Here is a 23,246-nt window from a genome sequence, read left to right as displayed (position 1 = left end):
TTATTTTTTCTTTGTCTTTCTAGAAAAAGGAGAATGGCTAGTTCCACTTCTACTCCCCAACATTATGAAATCTGCTTTCGGTTTCCATTGCTCACAGGAACTGTACTCATGACATTCATGGGCAGCCTCTTCTTTACCAGCCAAACTAGCTGGTCTTTGTTTAGTCTTTTAGCATAGGTTGCTGTTGATATTTTCACCTTGACATTTTTCCATCATGGCTTCAACAACACAGGAAAAGGTAAAACAGTATGATCTCACTTATATGCAGAATCTGAAAAAAGTCAGACTCATAGAAACAGAGAATAGAATGCTGTTTGTCAAGGCTGGGGGTGGGGAAACGGGAAGATGCTGGTCAAAGGACACAGACTTCTAGTTATAAAATGAACAAGTTTGGGGAATCTAACGGACATTATGACGACTATTACTAACAATATGGATTACACACGTGAAAGTTTGCTAAGAGAGTGGTTTTCACCCCCACCTCCACACACATTGCAATTATGTGAGAGGCTGAACGTTTTAACTAGCCTTACAATCTTATTGTGGTAATCATTTTGCATTATATACGTGTCTCAAATCATCATACTGTACACTTCAGCTTACACTATGTTATATATCAATTAGATCTCAATAATCCTGGAAAACAAACTAAGAAATGAGAGGGAAAAAAAAGATTTACTTTATGGATTTCAGAGAAGCCAGTTTTAATTTAATAAAATATTTTAAAAAATTCCCTGGGTTCCAATTTCAGCTAAGCTTTTTACTAGCTAATAACCTTAGATAACTTCCTTCAATCCTATGTGCCTTGATTTCTTAATCTATAAAATGGGAATTATACTTAACACGTTAGAGTTGTTATGAGGACTAAGTTATAATACCTGTAAAGGGCTTAGGAAAATACTTGGCATATAATCACAATGCTCTGTGATAGTGAAGTTAATAATGAAGAAGAAACAACTAATGGTGATGATTTATGTTAGTGATGCATGCTGGGGTTTGGACCCTTATGTTCTTGCTTATAAGCTGTTGGAGTTTGAATATGTGTCTTAAATTCTCTAAGCTTCCGCTTCCTTATCTGTAAATAGAATAACAGCACACGTATTACATATGTATCACATAAGATTGTTATGGGGAATAAATAAGATCATGTATAGTGCAAGGATCATAGTAAGTTCAACAATCTGAAGTTTTCCTAAAAAATTGAAACAAACTGGAGTAACAATGTCTATTTCATAGGCTACTGTGAAGATAAAATGAGAACACTTTGAAAACCAGTATATAAGTGAGGCACTCGTTATAATGTGAATTTATTTCCACTGGATGGCAGTAGACACCACCAGATGTTTAGGTTAGCTGGACTAAACAGCACAAAGGGGGAACGAATACAGGACAGGTTCCATGAAGTCACTTATCGGCCTATTCTCACTCCTGTGACTATTCTGAAGTGTGGTGGGAGTGCATATGTTATTTCAAATGAGTGAACCACCTACTTGAGCTTAGAGAACTTTCTATTTTTGTTTGATATAGGGTGTTTAAAAAATGGTTATTTTTATTAGAGCTTTTTCCAGTTCCACATTCATCTCCTTCAGTTTCCATCTTCATTTACATTTTAGTGTGGCAAGAGTTATTATATTTGTCTTCTATAATCAATAATACAACCATTACTCTGCAAAAATTTAGGTAAGAAATAGTTTACAGAAACAGTATGTCTTAAAAACTACAAGTTACTGACCGTATTATTATTTAGTGAAGCAAATGGCACAAACTTAATATGGTTGCTTTGCCTTTTCTGTTTCTTTTCCTAATTAGAAGTTCAAATAAAAGATAGAATAACTGAGTTTTAAAATCCTGCCAGATTTTCTTTGGTAACTATTTTAGATGAACAATGTAGGGTCCTACTGCAGTATTCAAATCGCATGCAAAATTCTAACTAATGAATGCCTAATTACATTTGGCAATTGTGTCATTTTCTGTATTTAAAAATTCTTACACTAAAGTGTCAGTGGTTACTCTGCATTACTTTAGTAGCTGACCTTGAGGACTTAGATATAAAATTGCCATTTAAGTCTGAGGTTTTACAACATAGTAGTGCCAACTATTTCCAGATAGACAATATTTTTCTCTTGTGTGTGTGTGTTTTTTCTTTTTTTCTTTATTTATCTTGTGAATAAACTATTTTTAAATGTTTTTAACCCTTTGAAAATTATCACCAATACACTATTTATTGTTAGCTCAACAGTCACTCTGTGTTGAGAATTAAAGAACCCTAAACTCTATAATGTTTTACTTCACAAATTGTAATTATAATGGAAGGATCTACTATATATCTCATAGAAAAAAATTACACAACTTTTTTTTTTTTTTGGTATTTTTCCAAAGTGGGAGGGGGGGACGGGGGAGGAGGAATCAGACAGACTCCCGCATGTGCCCAACCAGGATCCACCAGGCATGCCCACCAGGGGGTGATGCTCGGCCCCTCTGGGGCTTGCTTCACTGCAATTGGAACCATTCTAGTGCCTGAGACTGAGGCCATGGAGCCATCCTCAGCACCTGGACCAATTTTGCTCTAATGGAGCCTTGGCTGCAGGAGGAGAAGAAAGAGATAGAGAGAAAGGAGAGGGAGAAGGGTGGAGAAGCAGATGGGTGCTTCTCCTGTGTGCCCTGGCCAGGAATTGAACCCAGAACTTCCACAGGCCGGGCTGATGCTCTACCACTGAGCCAACCGGCCAGGGCCATAGTTACTCAACTTTTATCAAACAGCAACAACTATATACAAAAGGAATGATAGAAAAAAATGGTTTCACAAAAATACACTAAAAATTTGACAGTTTTTTGCCTGACCAGGTGGTGGCGCAGTGGATAGAGCGTCGGACTGGGATGCGGAAGGACCCAGGTTCGAGACCCCAAGGTCGCCAGCTTGAGTGTGGGCTCATCTGGCTTGAGCAAAGAGCTCACCAGTTTGGACCCAAGGCCCCTGGCTCCAGCAGGGGGTTACTCGGTCTGCTGAAGGCCCACGGTCAAGGCACATGTGAGAAAGCAATCAATGAACAACTAAGAAGTCACAACGCGCAACGAGAAACTGATGATTGATGCTTCTCACCTCTCTCCGTTCCTGTCTGTCTGTCCCTGTCTATCTCTGCCTCTGAAAAAAAAAAAAAAAATTGACAGTTTTAGACAGGAACCCTCAAAGTGTTAGTGTTTAATAAGTTAAAAGCACAACTGATCAATATCCAAGATGTGAAATTACCATGTTCCAGAGACTAGGAGGAAAATCACTCTATAAACTAACTATATAGTATGTGATAAGAAAAATGCACATTTATTAAATAAAATCTGTTTGTACATAGTAGTTGGTTGCAAAAAGCCATCTGGTCCTCTCTTGGCTTATGAAAGCAGTGCTCCAGACTTCAGTGTAAATCAGCAGCCTTCAACTCTTGTGTAGCAGGTGTCCTGCTCTCACCTTCCAACTGTTCCACCCCAGCCTGATTTATGAGGTCTGCAATATTTTTTTCAAGGTTATCAATGCGACTACTCATGTTATCAATTCTTCCAATGATCTGGTTGGTCATGGTCTGAAATTTATCTTGCATCTGTTGCTGGCATGTCTGCACCACTGAGGTGAGATCCTGGCAGGTCTTGGGGTCAGTCTCGACCATCTCCCTGGTTCCTAACTTGGTGGTGAAGTCTTAGACTATGATCTACACTTCTGTTTGTCAGTGCAGATGCCCCCAGGTTCCTTATTATTATCATTACTATCTGTACTTGTTACTAATCAATCCCTAAACTTACCCCTTTGGTGTAAATCTCATTGTCATTACTGTAAGACAAATGTCATATTCTGTGTATGTCATCCTCTAGAAACTGTCTCCTGGGGCCTCCTTGCTTGTTCCAGTCTGGATTGGCTGAACTCTAGGATTGCTATATTATCATTTACTAATTAATTCCCTTTTCTTTTCCCTTGGGTTGGAATTTGTTTCCTGGATCCAAGATCCCATGTTTTGCTCTTTTTGATATTTATTTATTTATTTTTAATTTTTATTTCTTGATTTTAGAGAGAGGAAAGGAGAGAGAGAGAAAGAGAAAATCAATTTGTTGTTCCACTTACTTATATATTGATTATGCATTCATTTGTTGTTTCTTGTATGTGCCCTGACTGGGGATTAAACTCACAATCTTGAAATATCAGGAGAACTATCTAGCCAGGGCTGGGTTTTTCTTTCTTTTCTTTTCTTCTTTTTTCTTTCTTTCTTTCTTTTTTTTCTTTCTTTCTTTCTTTCTTTCTTTCTTTCTTTCTTTCTTTCTTTCTTTCTCCTTTCCTGTCTTTTTATTTTTTATTTTATTTTTTTTATAAATACTGTTTATTTATTTATTTATTTATTTATTTATTTTTACAGAGACAGAGAGAGAGTCAGAGAGAGGGACAGACAGGGACAAAGAGAGACAAGAAGCATCAATCATCAGGCTCTTTGACATGACACCTTAGTTGTTCACTGATTGCTTTCTCATATGTGCCTTGATCACGGGCCTTTAGCAGACTGAGTAACCCCTTGCTCGACCCAGCAACCTTGGGTCCAAACTGGTGAGCTTTTTGCTCAAACCAGATGAGCCCATGCTCAAGCTGGCAACCCCGGGGTCTCGAACCTGGGTCTTTCACATCCCAGTCCGATGCTCTATCCACTGCACCACTGAGGAGCCACTGAGCCATTTCACCCACAGGTGTTGTAAAGTACCAAAGGCTACAGAATTAATATTAATATTTTAGGAGGCTTGGAGAACATTTTATTAATTTGGGTTAAGAGAAATTGTGAGAATAGTCTCTGTGCTGTGTGATTAGCATAACTAGGATGGCTCTTGCCATTGTATTGTAAATGAAAAGGGAAGGAAGCATAGATTCCCTGACATTCCACCACACCTGTGGGGAAAGGAGTGAATGGCTAGCCAGGTGCAGGAAGGGAAAAGCCAAAATAAACCTTTTCTTATAGCAATGAGCCATTTGCGGGCATTTGTCCCCACGGAAACTACCTCTCTTATGTAAATGCATGTGGTTAATACATCTGACTCTGGACAGAGATGGCGGATGAACACTAGAAAATATAGGAAGGCCTTTTAATATGTAAAGAGATATCTTTCTACCATTGTGTTGACTTGTAAATTTTGTTCTCTCCAAAATGATGTATGGTTTGTAAATTGAACGTGGTCCTATCATGTTAAAGGACATATGACTATAACCAATAGCGGTAAGGGGCTCCTAATTGCAATTTTTGCTTCTGTACTTCCCACTTACAAAACTATAAAAACTAAGTAGAACAAAGGGCCAGCGCGCGCTCTCCGTCAGATTTCTGTCGGAGTTCCCGCCGCTTGGCCAAGCTAGACAATAAAACTTTAATGTGTAAACGACGGACTTTGCTCCTGTCTTCCATATTTCAGGTCCCTCCAAATTTGGATTAACACCACCTCCTCCTGGTCAGGCTCTTTCTTTTTAATTCAGTGAGAGGAGGGGAGGCAGAGAGACAGACTCTCACATGCGCCCTACAGGGATCCACCTGGCAAGCCCATTAGGGGGTGATGCTCTGCCCATCTGGGGCATGTAAGGACCAAGAGAAGATCAGAAAATAAACAGGGCACTAATGGAACAGGGAACTTAAGGGTTACAGGCAAGTCCTGCTCTTGTTCTGTTAGGAATAACATGCCCAAGGTCGTTCAAGAAGCAGAGACAGATAGGGACTCTGGGAGGCTGAGAGAGAAGAAAAAAAAAAAGAAAAAGAGACAAATGTTTGCATTCTATTGGTTAAAAGACCCTTATCAGAAGTTTAGGTTTGGAATTCGCCAATGAGCTAGACCCCAGCCCCTGTTGCTATGCTATGTGCAGCCCCCTTAGCAAATAGGTTACCACCACATCTGCTTCTGTATTAGGCTTGCTTGCTTAGCTTATAAGCGCTAGGTGCGATTCCCATCTGCAGCTCCTTGTGAGTACAGTGTCTCTGGACACCTCGGGAATTTGCCCCTGCGTAGGTAAAACTGGCCAATAAAGTTACATCTATACTCCTGAAAGTCTCCGACGTTTGTTCTTGTACCCGGTGGATGTTACAGGGCATTGTTCTGTTGCTTAGCAGCTGAGCTCTCTTTAGCACCCAAGGCCAAGGCCATGGAGCCATCCTCAGCACCAGGGGCCAACTTGCTCTAATGGAGCCATGGCTGTAAGAGAAGAAGAAAGAGATAGAGAGAGAGAAGGGAGAGGGGGAATGATGGAGAAGCAGATGGTTGCTTCTCCTGTGTACCCTGATTGGGAATCAAACCCAGGACTCCACACACTGGGGCAACACTCTACCACTGAGCCAACCAGCAAGAGCCAGTCTACTTTGTTATTGTGATGTCAGTTTAACATTTTAAGGCTTCACTTTTTTAGCTAGCACGTATTGAGGTTGTGTCAGGCATAGTGCTAAGCACTAGAGATACAGAAGTCAAGAGAAATAGACTACGTCATTACCTATAGGCTGGTGGTGTTCGGCTCTGTGACAACACAATGGCCAATGTGACCTGAGTTAGGAGCAAGTACCTAGTTGCTTAGGAACAGAATAACTGCCCTTTTTATACATGTTCTCATCTCTTACCTGGATCACCACAAAAGCCACTTAATTTGTCTCCCTTTCACATCTCCTATCTCATCTCTATTAAAACATCAGTCAGATTAGGGGCATTCCCTTGCTTATTGTCTTCCATTGGTTTATTGCTGCAACCAGAAACAATGTGAATCCCCCATGATTCCCTACACAGCCACTCATGACCTTGGCCTTGCAATTCCCTCTCCCACTCACTCCCTGTCCTCCTCCTTTACACAGCTCCAGCAGAAACAGCGAGCTGGCTTCTGCCTGGGGATCTCTGGCTCCTGCCTTCGGATCTCTGGCTCCTGCCTTCAGATCTCTGCACGAGCTTTTCTTTGAGCCTTGAGCACTTATCCCATGCTCTTCACCAAGCTTTCTTCTCTTGCTTCAGCTTTCCGCTCAAATGTCACCTCTGAACTGCCTTGCTTGACCTTGCAGTGGAAAGCTTTTCCTTTCCCCCACCACTTTATAACACTTAATTTTAGAAACTTGCATTTATTCAGTTGCTTTGGAGTTCCCTGTATCAACCCATCCCCAACATTTGCACCAGAAAGCTTCTTGAGAGCAGGGATTCTTTTGCTGAGTTCTGCCCCGGAAACCCTAGATGCTGAAGAAATAGGGGTTGACTGACAAGAGCCCAGGAGGTTGCTTCCCAGGTCTTTTACAAGGTTCTTCTTTCCTGCAGGGAGAGATCCTCCCCTTAATCACTTACTCTTCTCCTCAGCAGAGCAGGGAAGGGGTGGGGGAGTGGGGGAAGGGGGCTAGCTCGGGCACATCCTCTACTTTCACCTCCCCTCTTCTTCCCCAGTACCCATCCTTTCCTGCTCCTCCACCTCCTACTACCTTCCCGGTTCTTTCTCCTCCTCTTCCCCGCCCCTCCCTCACCCCACGCTGTCGCGTGTCCGACCTGTGCACGCCCCGCCCCGCGTCCCGCGAGGGCACAGGAGCTCGGGGCCACCCTACAGGAGGCCGAGGAGGAAGGATGGCGCTCGTGGGGATGAGCTTGGTACTGTTGCTCTTGGCAAGGAACTTGTCAGGTAACGCCCACCAGCGAGCTTGGTGGCCCCAGGACACGTGGAGTAATGGGAGTCTCTGGCCACTGCCCCTACCCCGACCCCGGGGTCTCGTAGTCCCTCAGCGCATCGGTTACTGGCTGTTCCTCGCCCCTCTAGGGCTGCCTGGAAAATCAGTTAGGGATCTTCCAGTTTTTGCTTGGGCTTAACTCCCAGCTCCTCAGCAACACCTGCTGTCTGCTCTTTTTTTCTTTTTCTTTTTTTTTCTTTTTCTTTTTTTCCTGAAGCTGGAAACGGGGAGAGACAGTCAGACAGACTCCCCGCATGCACCCGACCGGGATCCACCCGGCACGCCCACCAGGGGCGATGCTCTGCCCCTCCAGGGTGTCGCTCTGCCGCGACCAGAGCCACTCCAGCGCCTGGAGCAGAGGCCAAGGAGCCATCCCCAGCGCCCGGGCCATCTCTGCTCCAATGGAGCCTTGGCTGCGGGAGGGGAAGAGAGAGACAGAGAGGAAGGGGGGGGGGGTGGAGAAGCAAATGGGCGCTTCTCCTATGTGCCCTGGCCGGGAATCGAACCCGGGTCCCCCGCACGCCAGGCCGACGCTCTACCGCTGAGCCAACCGGCCAGGGCCTCTTTTTTTCTTTAAAGGAGGTTTTCTGGAGCCCAAGATAAGGAGTTGGGTTTTTCTGTACACGGTGGCCCTGCTGAACCTCATCACCTGGGTGGGAATTAGCAGTGGGGAATGCCAAGTGCATAAGGAATTCTGGGGCTTGTGAAAAAAAGACTTCAGTCCAGCCAGACTTGACGCCCTTTTAACAATGGAGTTAAAATGGTAACACTGAGTGTTGTTTTGCTTTCATTACCCTAAGCTGCAGAGGAAAAGATATCGTGAGTTATTAAGAGTTACTTCTCTGACTTTTATTTCATAGCTCCATAGTTCTTTCTCAAGCAAACCTATTAGGTTGGTCAGTTATAGAACCTGTACCAATGTTCTTTGGGTATTTCTGCTAGGAGAGGTACCAGAAAACAACTGAATACCCATCCTTTGGGGGTCGGTGTGGGGGTCAGAGTGGTGGTTCAAAGAACTTAGGCATCCCATGGAAAGGAAGAAGGTGTGGCCCAGAGGAATCCCACACTGGATTTAAAAAGTCCCTTATAAACAAAAATTGACCTTAATCATGTATTTTTAAATGCCTGTTTTCTTTCTGCAGCCTCTGTGTACAATCAATTTGATCAGCTTGAAGAATTTAGATCAGTAAGTAGGAAATCACTTGTACCGTTTCTTTTTTTTCTTTTTTACAGAGACAGAGAGAGAGTCAGAGAGAGGGATAGATAGGGACAGACAGACAGGAACAGAGAGAGATGAGAAGTATCAATCATCAGTTTTTCGTTGCAACACCCTAGTTGTTCATTGATTGCTTTCTCATATGTGCCTTGACTGTGGGCCTTCAGCAGACCGAGTAACCTGTTGCTCGTGCCAGTGACCTTGGGTCCAAGCTGTGGTGAGCTTTGCTCAAACCAGATGAACCCACGCTCAAGCTGGCGACCTCAGGGTCTCGAACCTGGGTCCTCCACATCCCAGTCTGATGCTCTATTCACTGTGCCACCACCTGGTCAGGCACTTGTACCATTTCTACCAATATAGTGAAGCCCACAACAATTTGAGTTGGGGGCTAGTTTTCAGTTCTTACCTGCCACTTTTGCAACTGTTTACTGCTTTAGAAACCAGAATATCAAGTGAGGCTTTTAAATACAGATCAGAAATGTACATTTTGGCTGAAAATAGCTCAGGCCTTGAAGGTCTTGGGGATCTGTTTTCTTTAACATTTTCTTTGATGATTCAGAAAGCCCTGGGCTTAATAATTACATCTTGAACTAAACATTTTTTTTTTGCACAGGACATTATCAAATTAAATTCTGTGGAAGCAGACAAAGACCAACCAAATGAGAACAAAGAAAAGCTATTTATTCAGAACTTGTTGTAACAGGGGAGTCGGCCATGTCACTTGTATTTTGGCAGAGACTCAAATGCAGGTAGAGGAGTGGGAAAGCTTTTCAGTGGGAAAAAGGAAGGCTTCAGGTATGCCCTGAACCAGCCTGTTGGCATGGGAACCTGTAGACTGTTTAAAACCAAGCAGTGCATGGGATGGACATGTGATTGGTTAAGAGTGCGTATTTGGCTTTCTCTGATTGGTCTTGAGTAGGAAGCGGGAATATATTATGGAAGCTGTCAGTTTTTAATCAAGCCCTAGCCATTTTGGGGCCCCTATCATTATAGAGAATATTGTTTAGCTTCCTGGACTGTCACTAGAGATAACTGTCTGACTTCTAACAAGTCTGACATATGGCAGCCTGGCTTCCTGGGCTGGTTATTCTAAATAATGAGCTTGTTTCTTGGATAGGTTGCTGCCAATTGTGGATCAGAATTCTATCTTAGTATCTGGTCTGGCATTGACCATTTGCATATTTAGTCAATAATGTAAGATAGGAGTAGATATTAATTTTACACATGAGTTTATTGACCTCATGGATTAGGTAACTTGGAGTATTCAATTCAGATTAGACCTCTTCCAGGAAGCCTTTCCACTCTATTTCCTTCCTCCTGAGTAGATATAAATGTACTTTCTCTATATGCTTCCATTCAACCTATACAGTATCATCATCACTATAGTAGTGGAGGGGAAGGAAAAAAATCCCTCTTTTATCCTTCTAAGTTCTCAGCTGGGGTCCTTATGACAAAAGACAAATTAATAAGAGAAAAACAAACAGAAGTTTGTAAACATGTGCATTGCACATACACACACTAACACTGAGAGATGAGTAACTCAAAGAGAAGGTGGCTTAGAAGTCCAGTTTATGTATCATCTTTAACAAAGAACCACAGTTTGTAGAGGGCAAAGGAAAATGTTTTGCTCTTCCAAGGGCAGCAAACAATAGGATGGTAAATGTAGGGGAGGAAACTAACGAGGTAAGGTTTGTTTGCACATCCTTCTGGGGTCATCTTTGGGATGATAAGCCTCTAGAATCTATCCAGTTAGGGAAAACTTATATTCTGCCTTTAGGCAGGAAGGGGAAAGAGTAGAGAGAGCTGCTTCTGGATTTTCTGCTTCTTAAACTGCCTTTTAGGTCAAAATAATTTTTATGTCAAAGAGCCATATTTTGGAGGTAACATATTCTAGGACATGCCTAGATACCACTTACTGTATGCCACGCACTGTTCTAAGTGCTTTACATATAATAATTCAATCTTTTATAATACTGTGAAGTAAATATCATTATCATCCCCTTGGCCATGGTCACACGCAGATGGCGGAATGATGGTTCCAGCCCAAGCATTCTGACTTAGATCCAGTGCTCTTCATACCCTACCACAGCACTGCATCGTCCTTGCCTGTCTCCCCCCAGTAAACTGTATACCCTTGTGGTCAAGGATAATGTCTTATTTGTTATTTCGTGCCCAATCTTCAGCACTTAGTGGATGCCTAATAATACTTTTTGATCAAAGGACTCAATTTTCTTGAGTTTGATTTTCTTTCAGAAAATAAGAATAGCTCCACCTCCGTCCCAGGGCTAGGACTAGGGTAAAGTAAGTGAGGTGCCTATGCTGCAAAAATGTAAGGAGGCACTCTCTCTCAGGAAGCAAATACCACAGGACCTTGGTCTGTTTGTACAAGATTATTAAACGGATGAATCAGGCAGGAGATCTTTGTTTTTCTTTCCCATTTCCATTGCCACTGCTCCAGTTCAGGGCCCACATTACCTCTTACCTCCTAGACTATCTTAATAGCCCAAGTGCTTTTCCTCAATCTTTACTATCTCCACTTTTCAGCTCCTGCTACACACTGCTGCTGGAATCACTCTTCGAAATCTTTATTCTGTGTACAGCATGTCCCTGTGCAAAACCTACAGACTTCTCGGTGCCCACAGAGAATATTTCCCGTTCTTACTGCAGTCTACCTTTCTGCCAGTATCTTTCTCTGTTTTCCCATAGCTCTGCTCTTCTATTCTTATGTTAGCACCACACTGTTTTAATCATAGTAGCTTTGTGGTAAGTTTTGAAATGCTGAGGTGTGAATCTTCAATTTTTTCTTCAAGATTGTTTTGGCTGTTCTGGGCCTTTTGCATTTCTCTATGAATTTTAATATCAATTTTCCAATTTTTGCTGCAATAAAAAAGCATTTGAGCCTGACCTGTGTGGTGGCACAGTGGATAAGGCATTGACCTGGAATGCTGAGGTAGCCTGTTTCAAACCCTGGGCTTGCCTGGAGAAGGCACATATGAGAAGCAACTATTGTGAGTTGATGTTTCCTTTCATCCTCCATCCCCCATCTCTTTCTCCTCTCTCCAAAATCAATTTAAAAAAAAGGCATATGAGATTTTGGTAGGGATTGCACTGAATCTGTAGATAAATTTGGGGAGTATTGTCATTTTAAGAAAGTTAAGTGTTTGGCCCTGGCCGGTTGGCTCAGTGGTAGAGCGTTGGCCTGGTGTGCGGGGGACCCGGGTTCGATTCCCAGCCAGGGCACATAGGAGAAGCGCCCATTTGCTTCTCCACCCCCACCCCCTCCTTCCTCTCTGTCTCTCTCTTCCCCTTCCGCAGCCAAGGCTCCATTGGAGCAAAGATGGCCCGGGCGCTGGGGATGGCTCCTTGGCCTCTGCCCCAGGCGCTAGAGTGGCTCTGGTCACGGCAGAGTGATGCCCCGGAGGGGCAGAACATCACCCCCTGGTGGGCAGAGCGTCGCCCCTGGTGGGTGTGCCGGGTGGATCCCGGTTGGGCGCATGCGGGAGTCTGTCTGACTGTCTCTCCTCGTCTCCAGCTTCAGAAAAACAAACAAACAAACAAACAAAAAAACAAAAAAAGAAAGTTAAGTGTTTTGATCCATGAATATGGGATGTCTTTTCATTTATTTAAGTCTTTAATTTATTTCAGTAATGTTTTATAGTTCTCAGTGTATAATCCTTAAACTTTTGCTAAATCTATTCCTAAATATTTTATTCTTTTTGATAGGATTATAAATGGAATTATTTTCCTAATTTCATTTTCAGATTGTTCATTGCAAGTGTATGGAAATACAATTGATTTTTATATAGTCATCTTGTATCTTCTAATATTGAACTTGCTTTTTCAGTTCTAATAGTGTGTGTGTGTGTATATTCCTTAGGCCTTTCTGTATAAAAAGATGTTGTCTTTGAATAGGAAAGTTTTACTTCCTTTACAATCAGGTAGCTTTTATTTATTTTATTTACTAATTGTCTAGAACAGGGGTCCCCAAACTATGGCCCGAGGGCTGCATGCAGCCCCCGAGGCCATTTATCTGGCCCCCGCTGCACTTCTGGAAGGGGCACCTCTTTCATTGGTGGTCAGTGAGAAGAGCATAGTTCCCATTGAAATACTGGTCAGTTTGTTGATTTAAATTTACTTGTTCTTTATTTTAAATATTGTATTTGTTCCCATTTTGTTTTTTTACTTTAAAATAAGATATGTGCAGTGTGCACAGGGATTTGTTCATAATTTTTGTTATAGTCCGACCCTCCAACAGTCTGAGAGACAGTGAACTGGCCCCCTGTGTAAAAAGTTTGGGGACTCCTGGTCTAGAACCTTCCATACAGTGTTGAATAGAACAGATGAAAGTGGACATTCTTTCTTGTTCCCGATTTTAGGGTAAAAGCATTCAGTCTTTCACCATTAAATATAATGTTAGCTGTGGGTTTCCGTAGATGTCCTTTATCAGGATGAGGAAATTCTCTTCTGTTTCTTGTTTGTTTAGTGTTGTCATGAATGGATGTTGGATGCTACTATAAGTTGAACTGCTTTGCTCTCAGGTCAAACACTTCTTTCACTGTGCCTTTGCTTATTCTGTTTTGTTTACTTGAGGTAGACATTCTCCCAAACCTCTAAATTCTACCCATCCTGTAAGACCACCATGTGTATTTCTTGATTCCCTTAGTAGATGCTAAACTTCCTACTGAAAGGAATCAATATGTCTTTATATTTCTTATAATATCTATCTTAAAATCTTAGAGTATTCATTTATTGAATTAATAAATAAGGAATATATTTGGTAAAATGTAAAAGAATTTTTCAGAAGCAAAGCTTCAGAGCATAAAGCTCAGAGAATTACTTAAAAACACATTACATTCTCCCATAAAAATTAAAATGGCCTGACCAGGTGGTGGCGCAGTAGATAGAGCGTCGGACTGGGATATGGAAGACCCAGGTTCGAGACCCCGAGGTCGCCAGTTTGAATGTGGGCTCATCTGGTTTGAGCAAAAATTCACCAGCTTGGACCTAAGGTCGCTGGCTCAAGCAAGGGGTTACTTGGTCTGCTGAAGGCCTGCAGTCAAGGCACATATGAGAAAGCAATCAACGAACAACTAAGGTGTCGCTATGCGCAACGAAAATCTAATGATTGATGCTTCTCATCTCTCCATTCCTGTCTGTTTGTCCCTGTCAATCCCTCATTCTGACTCTCTCTCTGTCTCTGTAAAAAAAAAAAAAAAAAAAAATTAAAATGATTCAGACCTGGCCTGGTGTGTAGGAGTCCTAGGTTTGATTCCCCGCCAGGGCACACAGGAGAAGCACCCATCTGCTTCTCCACCCCTCCCCCTCTCCTTTCTCTCTGTCTCTCTCTTCCCCTCCCGCAGCCGAGGCTCCATTGGAGCAAAGTTGGCCTGGGCGCTGGGGATGGCTCTATGGCCTCTGCCTCAGGCGCTAGAATGGCTCTGGTTGCAACAGAGCAACACCCCAGATGTGGGCAGAGCATCGCCCCCTGGTGGGCATGCTGGGTGGATCCCGGTCAGGCACATGCGGAGTCTGTCTGACTGCCTCCCTGTTTCCAGCTTCAGAAAAATACAAAAAAAAAAAAAAAATTAAAATGATTCTAAGAAATAAATGTGGCCCTCTTCCAGAGATAGAGTATCTTCTGAAGCTTTGAGGAACAGTCTGCCAGGGGCAACTTCCTATTATTGGCATCTTGTGGGGTATAATTTAGAGCCTCCTGAGATGATGAACCTATTCTAATTTTTTTCCCCATTGGCACAAATTTGGGTAAAGGAATAAAACTAAGGATTTATGGGGAGAATAATTTATTAATGAAATTTTTTGACCTCATTGATAAGGATGAAGACTGTTTGTTCATATAGCCTTACGTCTCAGATCAAAGAAAATCCAGAAAGTGAGTGACCTGAATTTCATACAGTTACACAGTAGGTTTCCAAACCTAGCTTTGAAACCAGGAGAATCAGACAGACTGGAAACACATTGCTTTCCAGCTGGCAGGTTCCTCAAAGACCTGAGGGATATCAAAAGTCTTCTGCTTCAAAAAAAGAAAATCTTCCTTCCCAGAACTTCAAAAGTCATATATTAGTCATTCTTTGAGATGAAAGCATTTGAAAACTCCTGTCAAATATTTAAAAAGCCTAAGACTTTTAGATTGATTTTGATTAGCTAGATGTTTACCTAGTCATATCTGAAAGAGTGTGATATAGGCAAGCTATTTCTTAACTATAAAGGGGAGGCAGGAGAGGTCTAGAACAGGGGATTCTCTGAAATTGTGCATCAAATTGTGTGTTCTTTGCTTTCATACAGGAGTCAGGGTGGCCTAATCCCATCCTCACTGAATCAGAATTCAGGGGCTTTAGAAATACAGGTTTTACTCCTGGAAATTCTACTTGAGTACGTTTTGCATGAGGCTCCAAATGTTTTTTTTTTTTTATGTGCCTTGACTGCGGGCCTTCAGCAGACCAAGTAACCCCTTGCTTGAGCCAGCGATGTTGGGCTCAAGCTGGTGAGCTTTTGCTCAAACCAGATGAGCCCTTGCTCAAGCTGCGACCTCGGGATCTCAAACCTGGGTCTTCCGCATCCCAGTCTGACGCTCTATCCACTGCGCCACCACCTGGTCAGGCTCCAAAAGTATTTTTAACAAGCTTCCAAGGTGAAGTGCACTTACAGGCCTGTGTGAATCCACCGTGGGCTACTCGCTAACAGTAAAAAACCCACTCAACCACCTTCACTTAAGTACCTCATAAATAACTGACCCTTTTCTTCCTCTCTGAATAGTTCCTGCAGCGTATCAATCACTCCTTGATTGTAGACAGACTATGCCAGTAGACTTTATTTTCCACTAATGGAAATTGTATTATCAAGTCTCAAGTGTGTGTTCACAAGCCTGTTAGGCTAGTATTATTTTAATTAAAAATGCAAAGACAACATAATCATGAATGTAAAGAAATAAAGTCATTGTTCATATGAGAACTGTGTTGAATGCTTTTGAAAGACTTGCTAAAAGACAAATAACTTTAAAAAAGTTGCTGTTGAATTAGGTTAGGTAAAACAACTATAAATTTTAAAAAATTTAAATTTTGTTGTTTTGCAAGTATCTTTAAATTTTGGCTGTATTTTAAAACAGTGGTTCTCAGCAGGGGGTGGTTTTGCCCCCCAGAAGATATTACACTGTGATTTTTGACAAGTGAAAAAGAATAGGGGTGCTACTAAATATCCTACAAGACCAAAGACAGCCTCCCACAGCAAAGAATTAGCTGGTCCCAAGTGTGACTTGGGATTGAGAAATCCTGTTTTAAAGAAACCAAAATGGACCTGGCCGGTTGGCTCAGTGGTAGAGCATCTGCCCGGTATGTGGATGTCCCAGGTTTGATTCCCAGTCAGGGCACACAGGAGAGGCAACCATCTACTTCTCTACCCCTCTCTCTTCCTCTTCTCTCCCTTCCTCTCTCTCTTTCTTTTTTACTCCCACAGCCATGGCTCAATTGTTTTGAGCATATTGGCCTCAGGTGCTGAGAATGGCTCAGTGGAACCTCTGCCCCAGGCACTAAAAATAGCTTGGTTGTGAGCATGGCTCCAGATAGGCAAAGCATGGGCCCCAGATGGGGGTTGTGAGGTGGACCCTGGTTGGGGTGCATGTAGGAGTTTGTCTCTCTATCTCCCCTCTCTCACTTGGAAAAAGAAGAAGAAGGAAAAAAAAAAGAAACCAAAACCGGAAATTCTAGGTGATTTATTTATAAGTTTTGCAGTGATAACACACAGAAATCTAATTAATTGAAACAGTCAAAGGAAAGATCTTATCTCTTGTATCAGTTAAGACTAGATTCAGCTGCAAGTAACAAAGACTTAAAAGAGCAGTGCACAGGGCTGCCCTCCTGGAATGTGGCCTTTGTCCTCCTGGTTTAACGGTTAGTGCTCCAAGTGCCCAGAAGCAGGCTGGAGGAATGGACAAAGAACAATACAAACTGGGAGACGCAGAAGATACGTAACAGGTTTTTCAAAAAATGAGGCTGCTTCACGATGATTCCATGTATATCCCATTGGCCTGTGCTGGATCATACGGTCATACTTAGTGTTACAGATGACCAAATGCATTGTTATTGATTGTCTTACATAAAAGATTGGCGGTATTATTTCCATTTATGTTTTAAGCTGAAATGTTTTGGAGTATGTATTATTTTTTTGTTATTGTTTTCTTGCTTTAATTTACCTTTTTGACTAAATATCCAACTGCTAGTTGTCCCAGTCTCATTGGATAAGAAGGCATTTACTCTGCTGTGAGAACTGCCCTAACAGCATCACCTTGGTGAGCCTAGGGCACCAAGTGTAGAGCGCTGGCACGGTTGCTTGGTTGGTTAGAGCAGTGGTCTCCAACCTTTTTTGGGCCACGGACCAGTTTAATGTCAGAAAATATTTTCACGGACCGGCCTTTAGGGTGGGACGGATAAATGCACAAAATAAAATTATGCGACCGGTGTAAAAACTGTGGTATTTTTAAATATAATTGTCGAACTTACGAGACAAGTGTCAAGAGTAAGTCTTAGATGATGTAACAGAGGGAATCTGGTTATTTTTTTAAAATAAAACATCGTCCAGACTTAAATATAAATAAAACGGAAATAATGTAAGTTATTTATTCTTTCTCTGTGGACCAGTACCAAATGCCCCATGGACCAGTACCGGTCTGTGGCCCGGGGGTTGGGGACCACTGGATTAGAGTGTCCTCTCTCCATGCCGGAGTTATGGCTTTGATCCCTGGTAAGGGCGTTTCCGGGAATCACCCAATGAACGCATAAACAAGTGGAACAACAATTCAACGTTTCTCTCCTCTCTTCTCTCTCTCTCTCAAATCAATAAATAAAAATTAAGAAAAGAAAAAAAGACTGTTGCCACTAAATAAAGCGTAGACTGCCAAGCAGAGGATGGAAAGGGCCAAAACAAAACCTGTTTGACTTCAGATTTTGTCACACGGCCAGCCCTGCTTAGATCTTTATAAATCCAGATAATATCAATAGAAAGGTGTGTTTCATTTATTCAGAGCGTTAAAATGGTTGATATTTTTATACTCTGAAGTGAGGAAGAGTGATCACCATTTACTAAAACAAAATACTTTAAGTTTTGAAGGAGTCAGAAGTTGTGTGTGGATTTTGGATTGCATGGGGGGGTTTTGTGCTCCAACCCTCCGCACTGTTCAAAGGTCAACTATATAGAAAAATGTATGAGTATAAAACAGAAATACAGCAGGCCATCTATTTTAACTTTTTGTTAAAGTAGGTCTGTGCACACCATAGTCTGAAAACCATGAGAAGGTCTAGTCTTGGTCTTGCTGAACACAAGTGGCTACGACCAAGACTGACTTCAGTTCCATCAAATCAGAGGCTTGAGTTCCATGACGTCTTATCTCTTTCTTCAGGCTGCTGTGATAAAGTGTCACAAGCTGGGGTGGCTTAAACAACAGAAATTGATTGTCTCACAGGGCTGGAGGCTAGAAGTTCAAAATCAAGGGGTTGAAGGGTTGGTTCCTTCTATGAGCTGTGAGGAAGATTCTGTTCCATGCCTCTTTCCTGGTATCTGGTGGCCTAAGGCACTCTTTTACTTTTTAAAAATTTATTTGTATTTTTTTATTTAAAAATTTATTTATTTATTTAAGAAAGAGACAGAAAGACAGGAGCATCGAGCTGTTCTTGTATGTGCCCTGACCAGGGATCAAACCGGCAACCTCTGCAGTTCAGCACAATGCTCCAACCAACTGAGCTATTTGGCCAGGGCCTTTTTAAATTTATTGATTTTAGAGAGAGAGGAAGGGAGAGAGAGAGAGGCAGACAGAAACACTGATCTGTTCCTGTATGTGCCCTGACCAGGGATCAAACCGACAACCTTTGTGTCTCAGGACAGCACTCTATGACCAGCTGAGCTGTCTAGCTGGGGCTGTCTAGCTGGGGCATGCTTATAAATGTTGTTCACATGATTTTCCCTTAGTGTGGGGCTATGTGTCCAAATTTTTCTTTTTTATAAGGACATCAGTCATATTAGACTTGGGCCTATTTTAATAACCTCATTTTTTTTAAAAAAAGATTTTATTTATTGATTTTTAGAGAGAGAGAACACTGGGGGGAGGAGCAGGAAGCATCAGCTCGCAGATGCTTCTTGTATGTGCCTTGACTGGGCAAGCACGAGGCTTTGAACCAGGGAACTCCGCATTCCAGGTTCATGCCCTAGCCACTGCACCACCACAGTCTGGCTCTAAAAACCTCATTTTAGCTGGGTTACTGTGTAAAGACCCTATTTCCAAATAAGGTCACATTCTGAGCTACCAGGAGTTAGGACTTTAACATGTATTTTTGGGGAGAACACAATTAAACCCACAACAAGCCAAAGGTCCAGCTCTGAACTTGCTGCTGTCTTTAGTTCTGGTGATAAAATGCCAGTATCTTAAAAAGTATAGACTGAAAGATTAGATTCCTGAGTGTGTCTCGGCACCATGCCAGGGGTTTGGGGTGGAATGTGACAGACGTCCACATGGAGGTAGTGGTGAAGTGCAGATTGTCAAGCCAGAAGATAATAGAGTAGGCATGGTGGCATGCCTTGGACTTTTCATTTAAAAATCGGCAGACTGAACCTTTTCTTACATAGTAGGTAGTGAACCAATACTTTAACATTGCATCTGATTTATGCATTAGAAAGATCATTTGTGTGTGTGTGTGTGTGTGTGTGTGTGTGTGTAAAATAGAAACACTTTCTAAAGTGTTTCTAGGAAATCTGAGGAGACTTGGGGCTTTGTTCCCCCCCACTCCAAGCCCCAGCTACTTTGTGATGAGAATGTTTCAACTTCTCCTCTAATTTCTGTCTTCCTTTGCCTTTTCTAGCCAGACTGTGATCAATATAAATTACCAGGATGTCCCAGAGACTTTAACCCTGTATGTGGAAGTGACATGTCCACTTATGCCAACGAGTGTACTCTGTGCATGAAAATCAGGTAACATTTTTATAGTATAGAATAACCATGTTTTATTTAGTCCTTCCTGAATTTTGACTACTTGAGAAGAATTGGCTCTTTTCCTGGATATGAGGATCACATATGACAGAAGTAGTTCTGTTTTCAGACTGACAGTTAAAAACACGCAGCATCTTTCAGTGCATTTTGCAAGTTTAAGTTGGAGAATGACATGTACAACTATGGACCAGATAATCAAGTTACTCCATGGATGGGCAATTTCCCCAAATTAAGAGTATACTTAAAAGTCAAACTATGTGGAATATTAAATGTTTATTTATTTATTTATATATTTATTTATTTATTTTTGAGAGAGACACACACACACAGACAGACAGACAGACAGAAGGGAGAGATGAGAAGCATCAACTCATAGTTGCAGCACCTTAGCTGTTCATTGATTGCTTCTCATATGTGCCTTTACTGGGGGGTTCCAGCCGAGCCAGTGACCCCTTGCTCAAGCAGCGACCTCGGGCTTCAAGCCAGCAACCATGGGACCATGTCTGTGATCCCAGACTCAAGCTGGCAACCTGGGGGTTTCAAATCTGGGTCCTCAGTGTCCTAGGCCTACACTCTATCCACTGCGCCACTACCTGGCTAGGCAGGTGTAAGTGTTCTTTTAAATTCAGAGGGCATGTGCCAGTGACCTGCATACCCTGAAGCATTAATTGGGAGATAGGTCTTAATAACTCTGCCTAGAGAATGCTATGTAATAAGTGTATTACAGCTGATGCCCTTCATATAACACACCTGGCCAAGTAACCGTGACTTCTCTAGGTATGCTGCTTTGTGTTTCAGGGGTCCATTCTCTGACCTCAGCCTTCAATGAGCTACCTACCTCTTCTCACGGTGATTCTTTGGCCCTATGGTTAGAGAAAAAATGGCAGAGTTTGGGCTTTCACCCTCATTGTTTCCTTCATTTAGCTTTAAAAATGATTATATAACTATCGCCCAAGTAGGAATATAATATATCCTGCTCATAAAAATTAGGGGATATTTCCAAATGAATATGAAGCGATAAAAAAAAAGAAGCATTTGATTTTTTAATTAAATTAGAACATCAGAAAAGCAAACGACAAGTCAAAGAAAGTTGTTCAATTATGCAAATGAGATGCAAAACCAACTTTTATTTCATTGGTGAAAATGCTCTATACAGAAGGCTGAAAGTACTGGAGTATCTGCACGGTCCCTGACCCCCTAATTTTTGTGAGCAGTGTACAATGACACGGGCCTTTTTTACTACAAATACTGGAACAGTGTCGGTATGGTAGGTAATAAATGTGTTTTTATGGTTTTCCGATTTGCAGGGAAGACGGTGATGATATTAAAATAATCCGAAGTGGACCGTGCTGATGTAGCAGCTTGCGAGAGAAACTGGAGAAACCTCCTTCAGCTGCACACGAGATACATTTTGTTTCCCCTTTTTCTCTTTTCCTATGTTTCTTTGCATGAGATTTGTTAACCCACACCTTCTGAGAGTACCCGTGTGCAGTAACTGATAAAACAAACAAAAGAAAATGAGCAAAACTCCTGTTTCTTGGCATTTGCACCTTATTGCCCAGATGGCTTGTGCATTGCTTTATCTACTTGGAATAATATCGGCATTGTGTTCAGTTACTGCTGTCCTCTGTTGAATATCCGCCCTCACTCAGCAGCCTCTGGTGGCTCTTTTCATCTCAGGCGAAGGTGAATTTCACTATGGGAGAAGTGGAGTCACTGTCGAGAGCCAAGATTTATTCTAATTCACCATTTCCCTGAATCTTGGACAGTTATATTAACTACTAAAGTGTTCTAAGCACAGTGAATAACTGTGAAACACTTGGAGCTAACTTTAGTCTGAGCTGGTAAAGTCCAAGAATTGCACAAGTTATCTTAGCCAGTTAGCTCGCTCAGTCGGTTAGAGTGTTGTCCTGAAACACCAAGGTTGCGGGTTTGATCCTGGTCAGGGCACATACAGGAGGCAGCCAGTGAATGCCCAACTAAGTGGAACCACAAAAAATGAATGCTTCCCTCTCTTTCCCTTCCTCTTTCTGTCTCTTTCTAGGAAAAAAAACAACAATGAATTTTGCAAGTAAAAATATTTACTAGCTTTACTATCTCCTTTCAATACAATTTTTCTCCCGAATTAATGCAGATTTTCTGGCTTTGTCCTCTGCTTAGAGCAGTGTAGAGCAATGGTTCTTAACCCCAGGATGACTGTTCTCCCAGGGGACAGTCGACAGTGACAGTATGTCTGAAGGCATTTTTGGTGTCACATCTGAGGGTGGATGCTGCCGCCATCTAGTGGTTAGAGGTCCCCAATGCTGCCAAACATCCTATTGAATATAATGCACAGGACAGTTCCAAACAAAGAGTTTTTCTGTCTAAAATGTCAGCAGTGCTGAAGTGGAGACACCTTATTTTAGAGTTTGATACAACATAAAGAATAAATAGTAAAAGTGACCAGGGACTACTTTGGAATGTGTTCCAAGTAGAGGATTCTGAGTCAAGCCCTGGGTGTAAGTGTATTATAGCTCCAGGAACCCGTGAGACATGAGATGAGACGTGTCTGGCAGAGTGTGCAGTGGAAAGAATGTGGCTTTTGGGGGTCACCTAAGCCTGAGTTCAAATTCTGATTCCAACACTTTTACTTCAGTTCTCTCTTCTGGAAAATAAGGATAATCCTCAACTCATGGAGCTGTTGTGAGGAAACTGCTTAGCAAGCTCTGAAATAGTAGCTACTGTTCTTTCAAGCACCCTTCTTAGAAAGCAACTGAGGCCCATAGAAGCAAACCAACAAGGTTATAGAACACATTTGAAATAGCCTGGACCAGAAGCCCAGGTCTCTAAACTCCCAACCCTCTGTTCTTCTATGGAATAGAGGCAGCGAAGTGGGAGCTGTATAACATCAATATGCCAAGTTAATGTCTTGTCGTTATTTTTATTTTACAATTACAGTTTACTTTCAATATTATTTTGTATTGGATTCAGGTTCCTGTAGTTATTTTTGGCCTGAAGGTTTTATAAAAGTAAGATATGCTTGTTGGGAAATTAAAAAATACATGAAAGTATATAAAAGTAAAATTGCAAGTCTAGGTTGACCTGTGGTGGCGCAGTGGATAAAGCATCGATGTGGAATGCTGAGGTCACTGGTTCAAAACCCTGGGTTCGCCTGGTCAAGGTATATATGGGAGTTGATGCTTCCTGCTCCTCCCCCTTCTCTCTCTGTTTCTCTTTTGTCTATCTCTAAAATGAATAAATCAATTAAAAAAATTTTTTTTAAATTTGCAATTCTTGACCATTCTAACCCCCAGAGGTGATCAATATTAACCTTTTCAGAAACATTATTTTCTTGCCCTCCCTAAGTATTTTTATC

The 23,246-nt window shown here is 42.0% G+C and overlaps 1 protein-coding gene and 1 pseudogene across 1 annotated transcript; one reads left to right on the top strand and one right to left on the bottom strand.

The window, feature by feature from the left end:
* Positions 1–3,407: 3,407 nt before the first annotated feature.
* Positions 3,408–3,686, bottom strand: LOC136406465 (heat shock factor-binding protein 1 pseudogene; annotated as a pseudogene).
* A 3,885-nt stretch (positions 3,687–7,571) lies between these two features.
* On the top strand, positions 7,572–21,404 carry SPINK2 (serine peptidase inhibitor Kazal type 2). The gene is made up of 4 exons (XM_066385582.1): positions 7,572–7,639; positions 8,828–8,871; positions 19,764–19,873; positions 21,199–21,404. The coding sequence occupies exons 1-4, from the start codon at positions 7,585–7,587 to the stop codon at positions 21,242–21,244; spliced, it is 255 nt and encodes an 84-aa protein (XP_066241679.1). The 5' UTR covers positions 7,572–7,584; the 3' UTR covers positions 21,245–21,404.
* The last annotated feature ends 1,842 nt before the right edge of the window (positions 21,405–23,246 follow it).

This window comes from Saccopteryx leptura, chromosome 5 (genome assembly GCF_036850995.1).
Source record: "Saccopteryx leptura isolate mSacLep1 chromosome 5, mSacLep1_pri_phased_curated, whole genome shotgun sequence".
NCBI lineage: Eukaryota > Metazoa > Chordata > Mammalia > Chiroptera > Emballonuridae > Saccopteryx > Saccopteryx leptura.
Note: the sequence above shows the minus strand (reverse complement) of the source record. Positions and strands in the feature narration are given on the sequence as shown.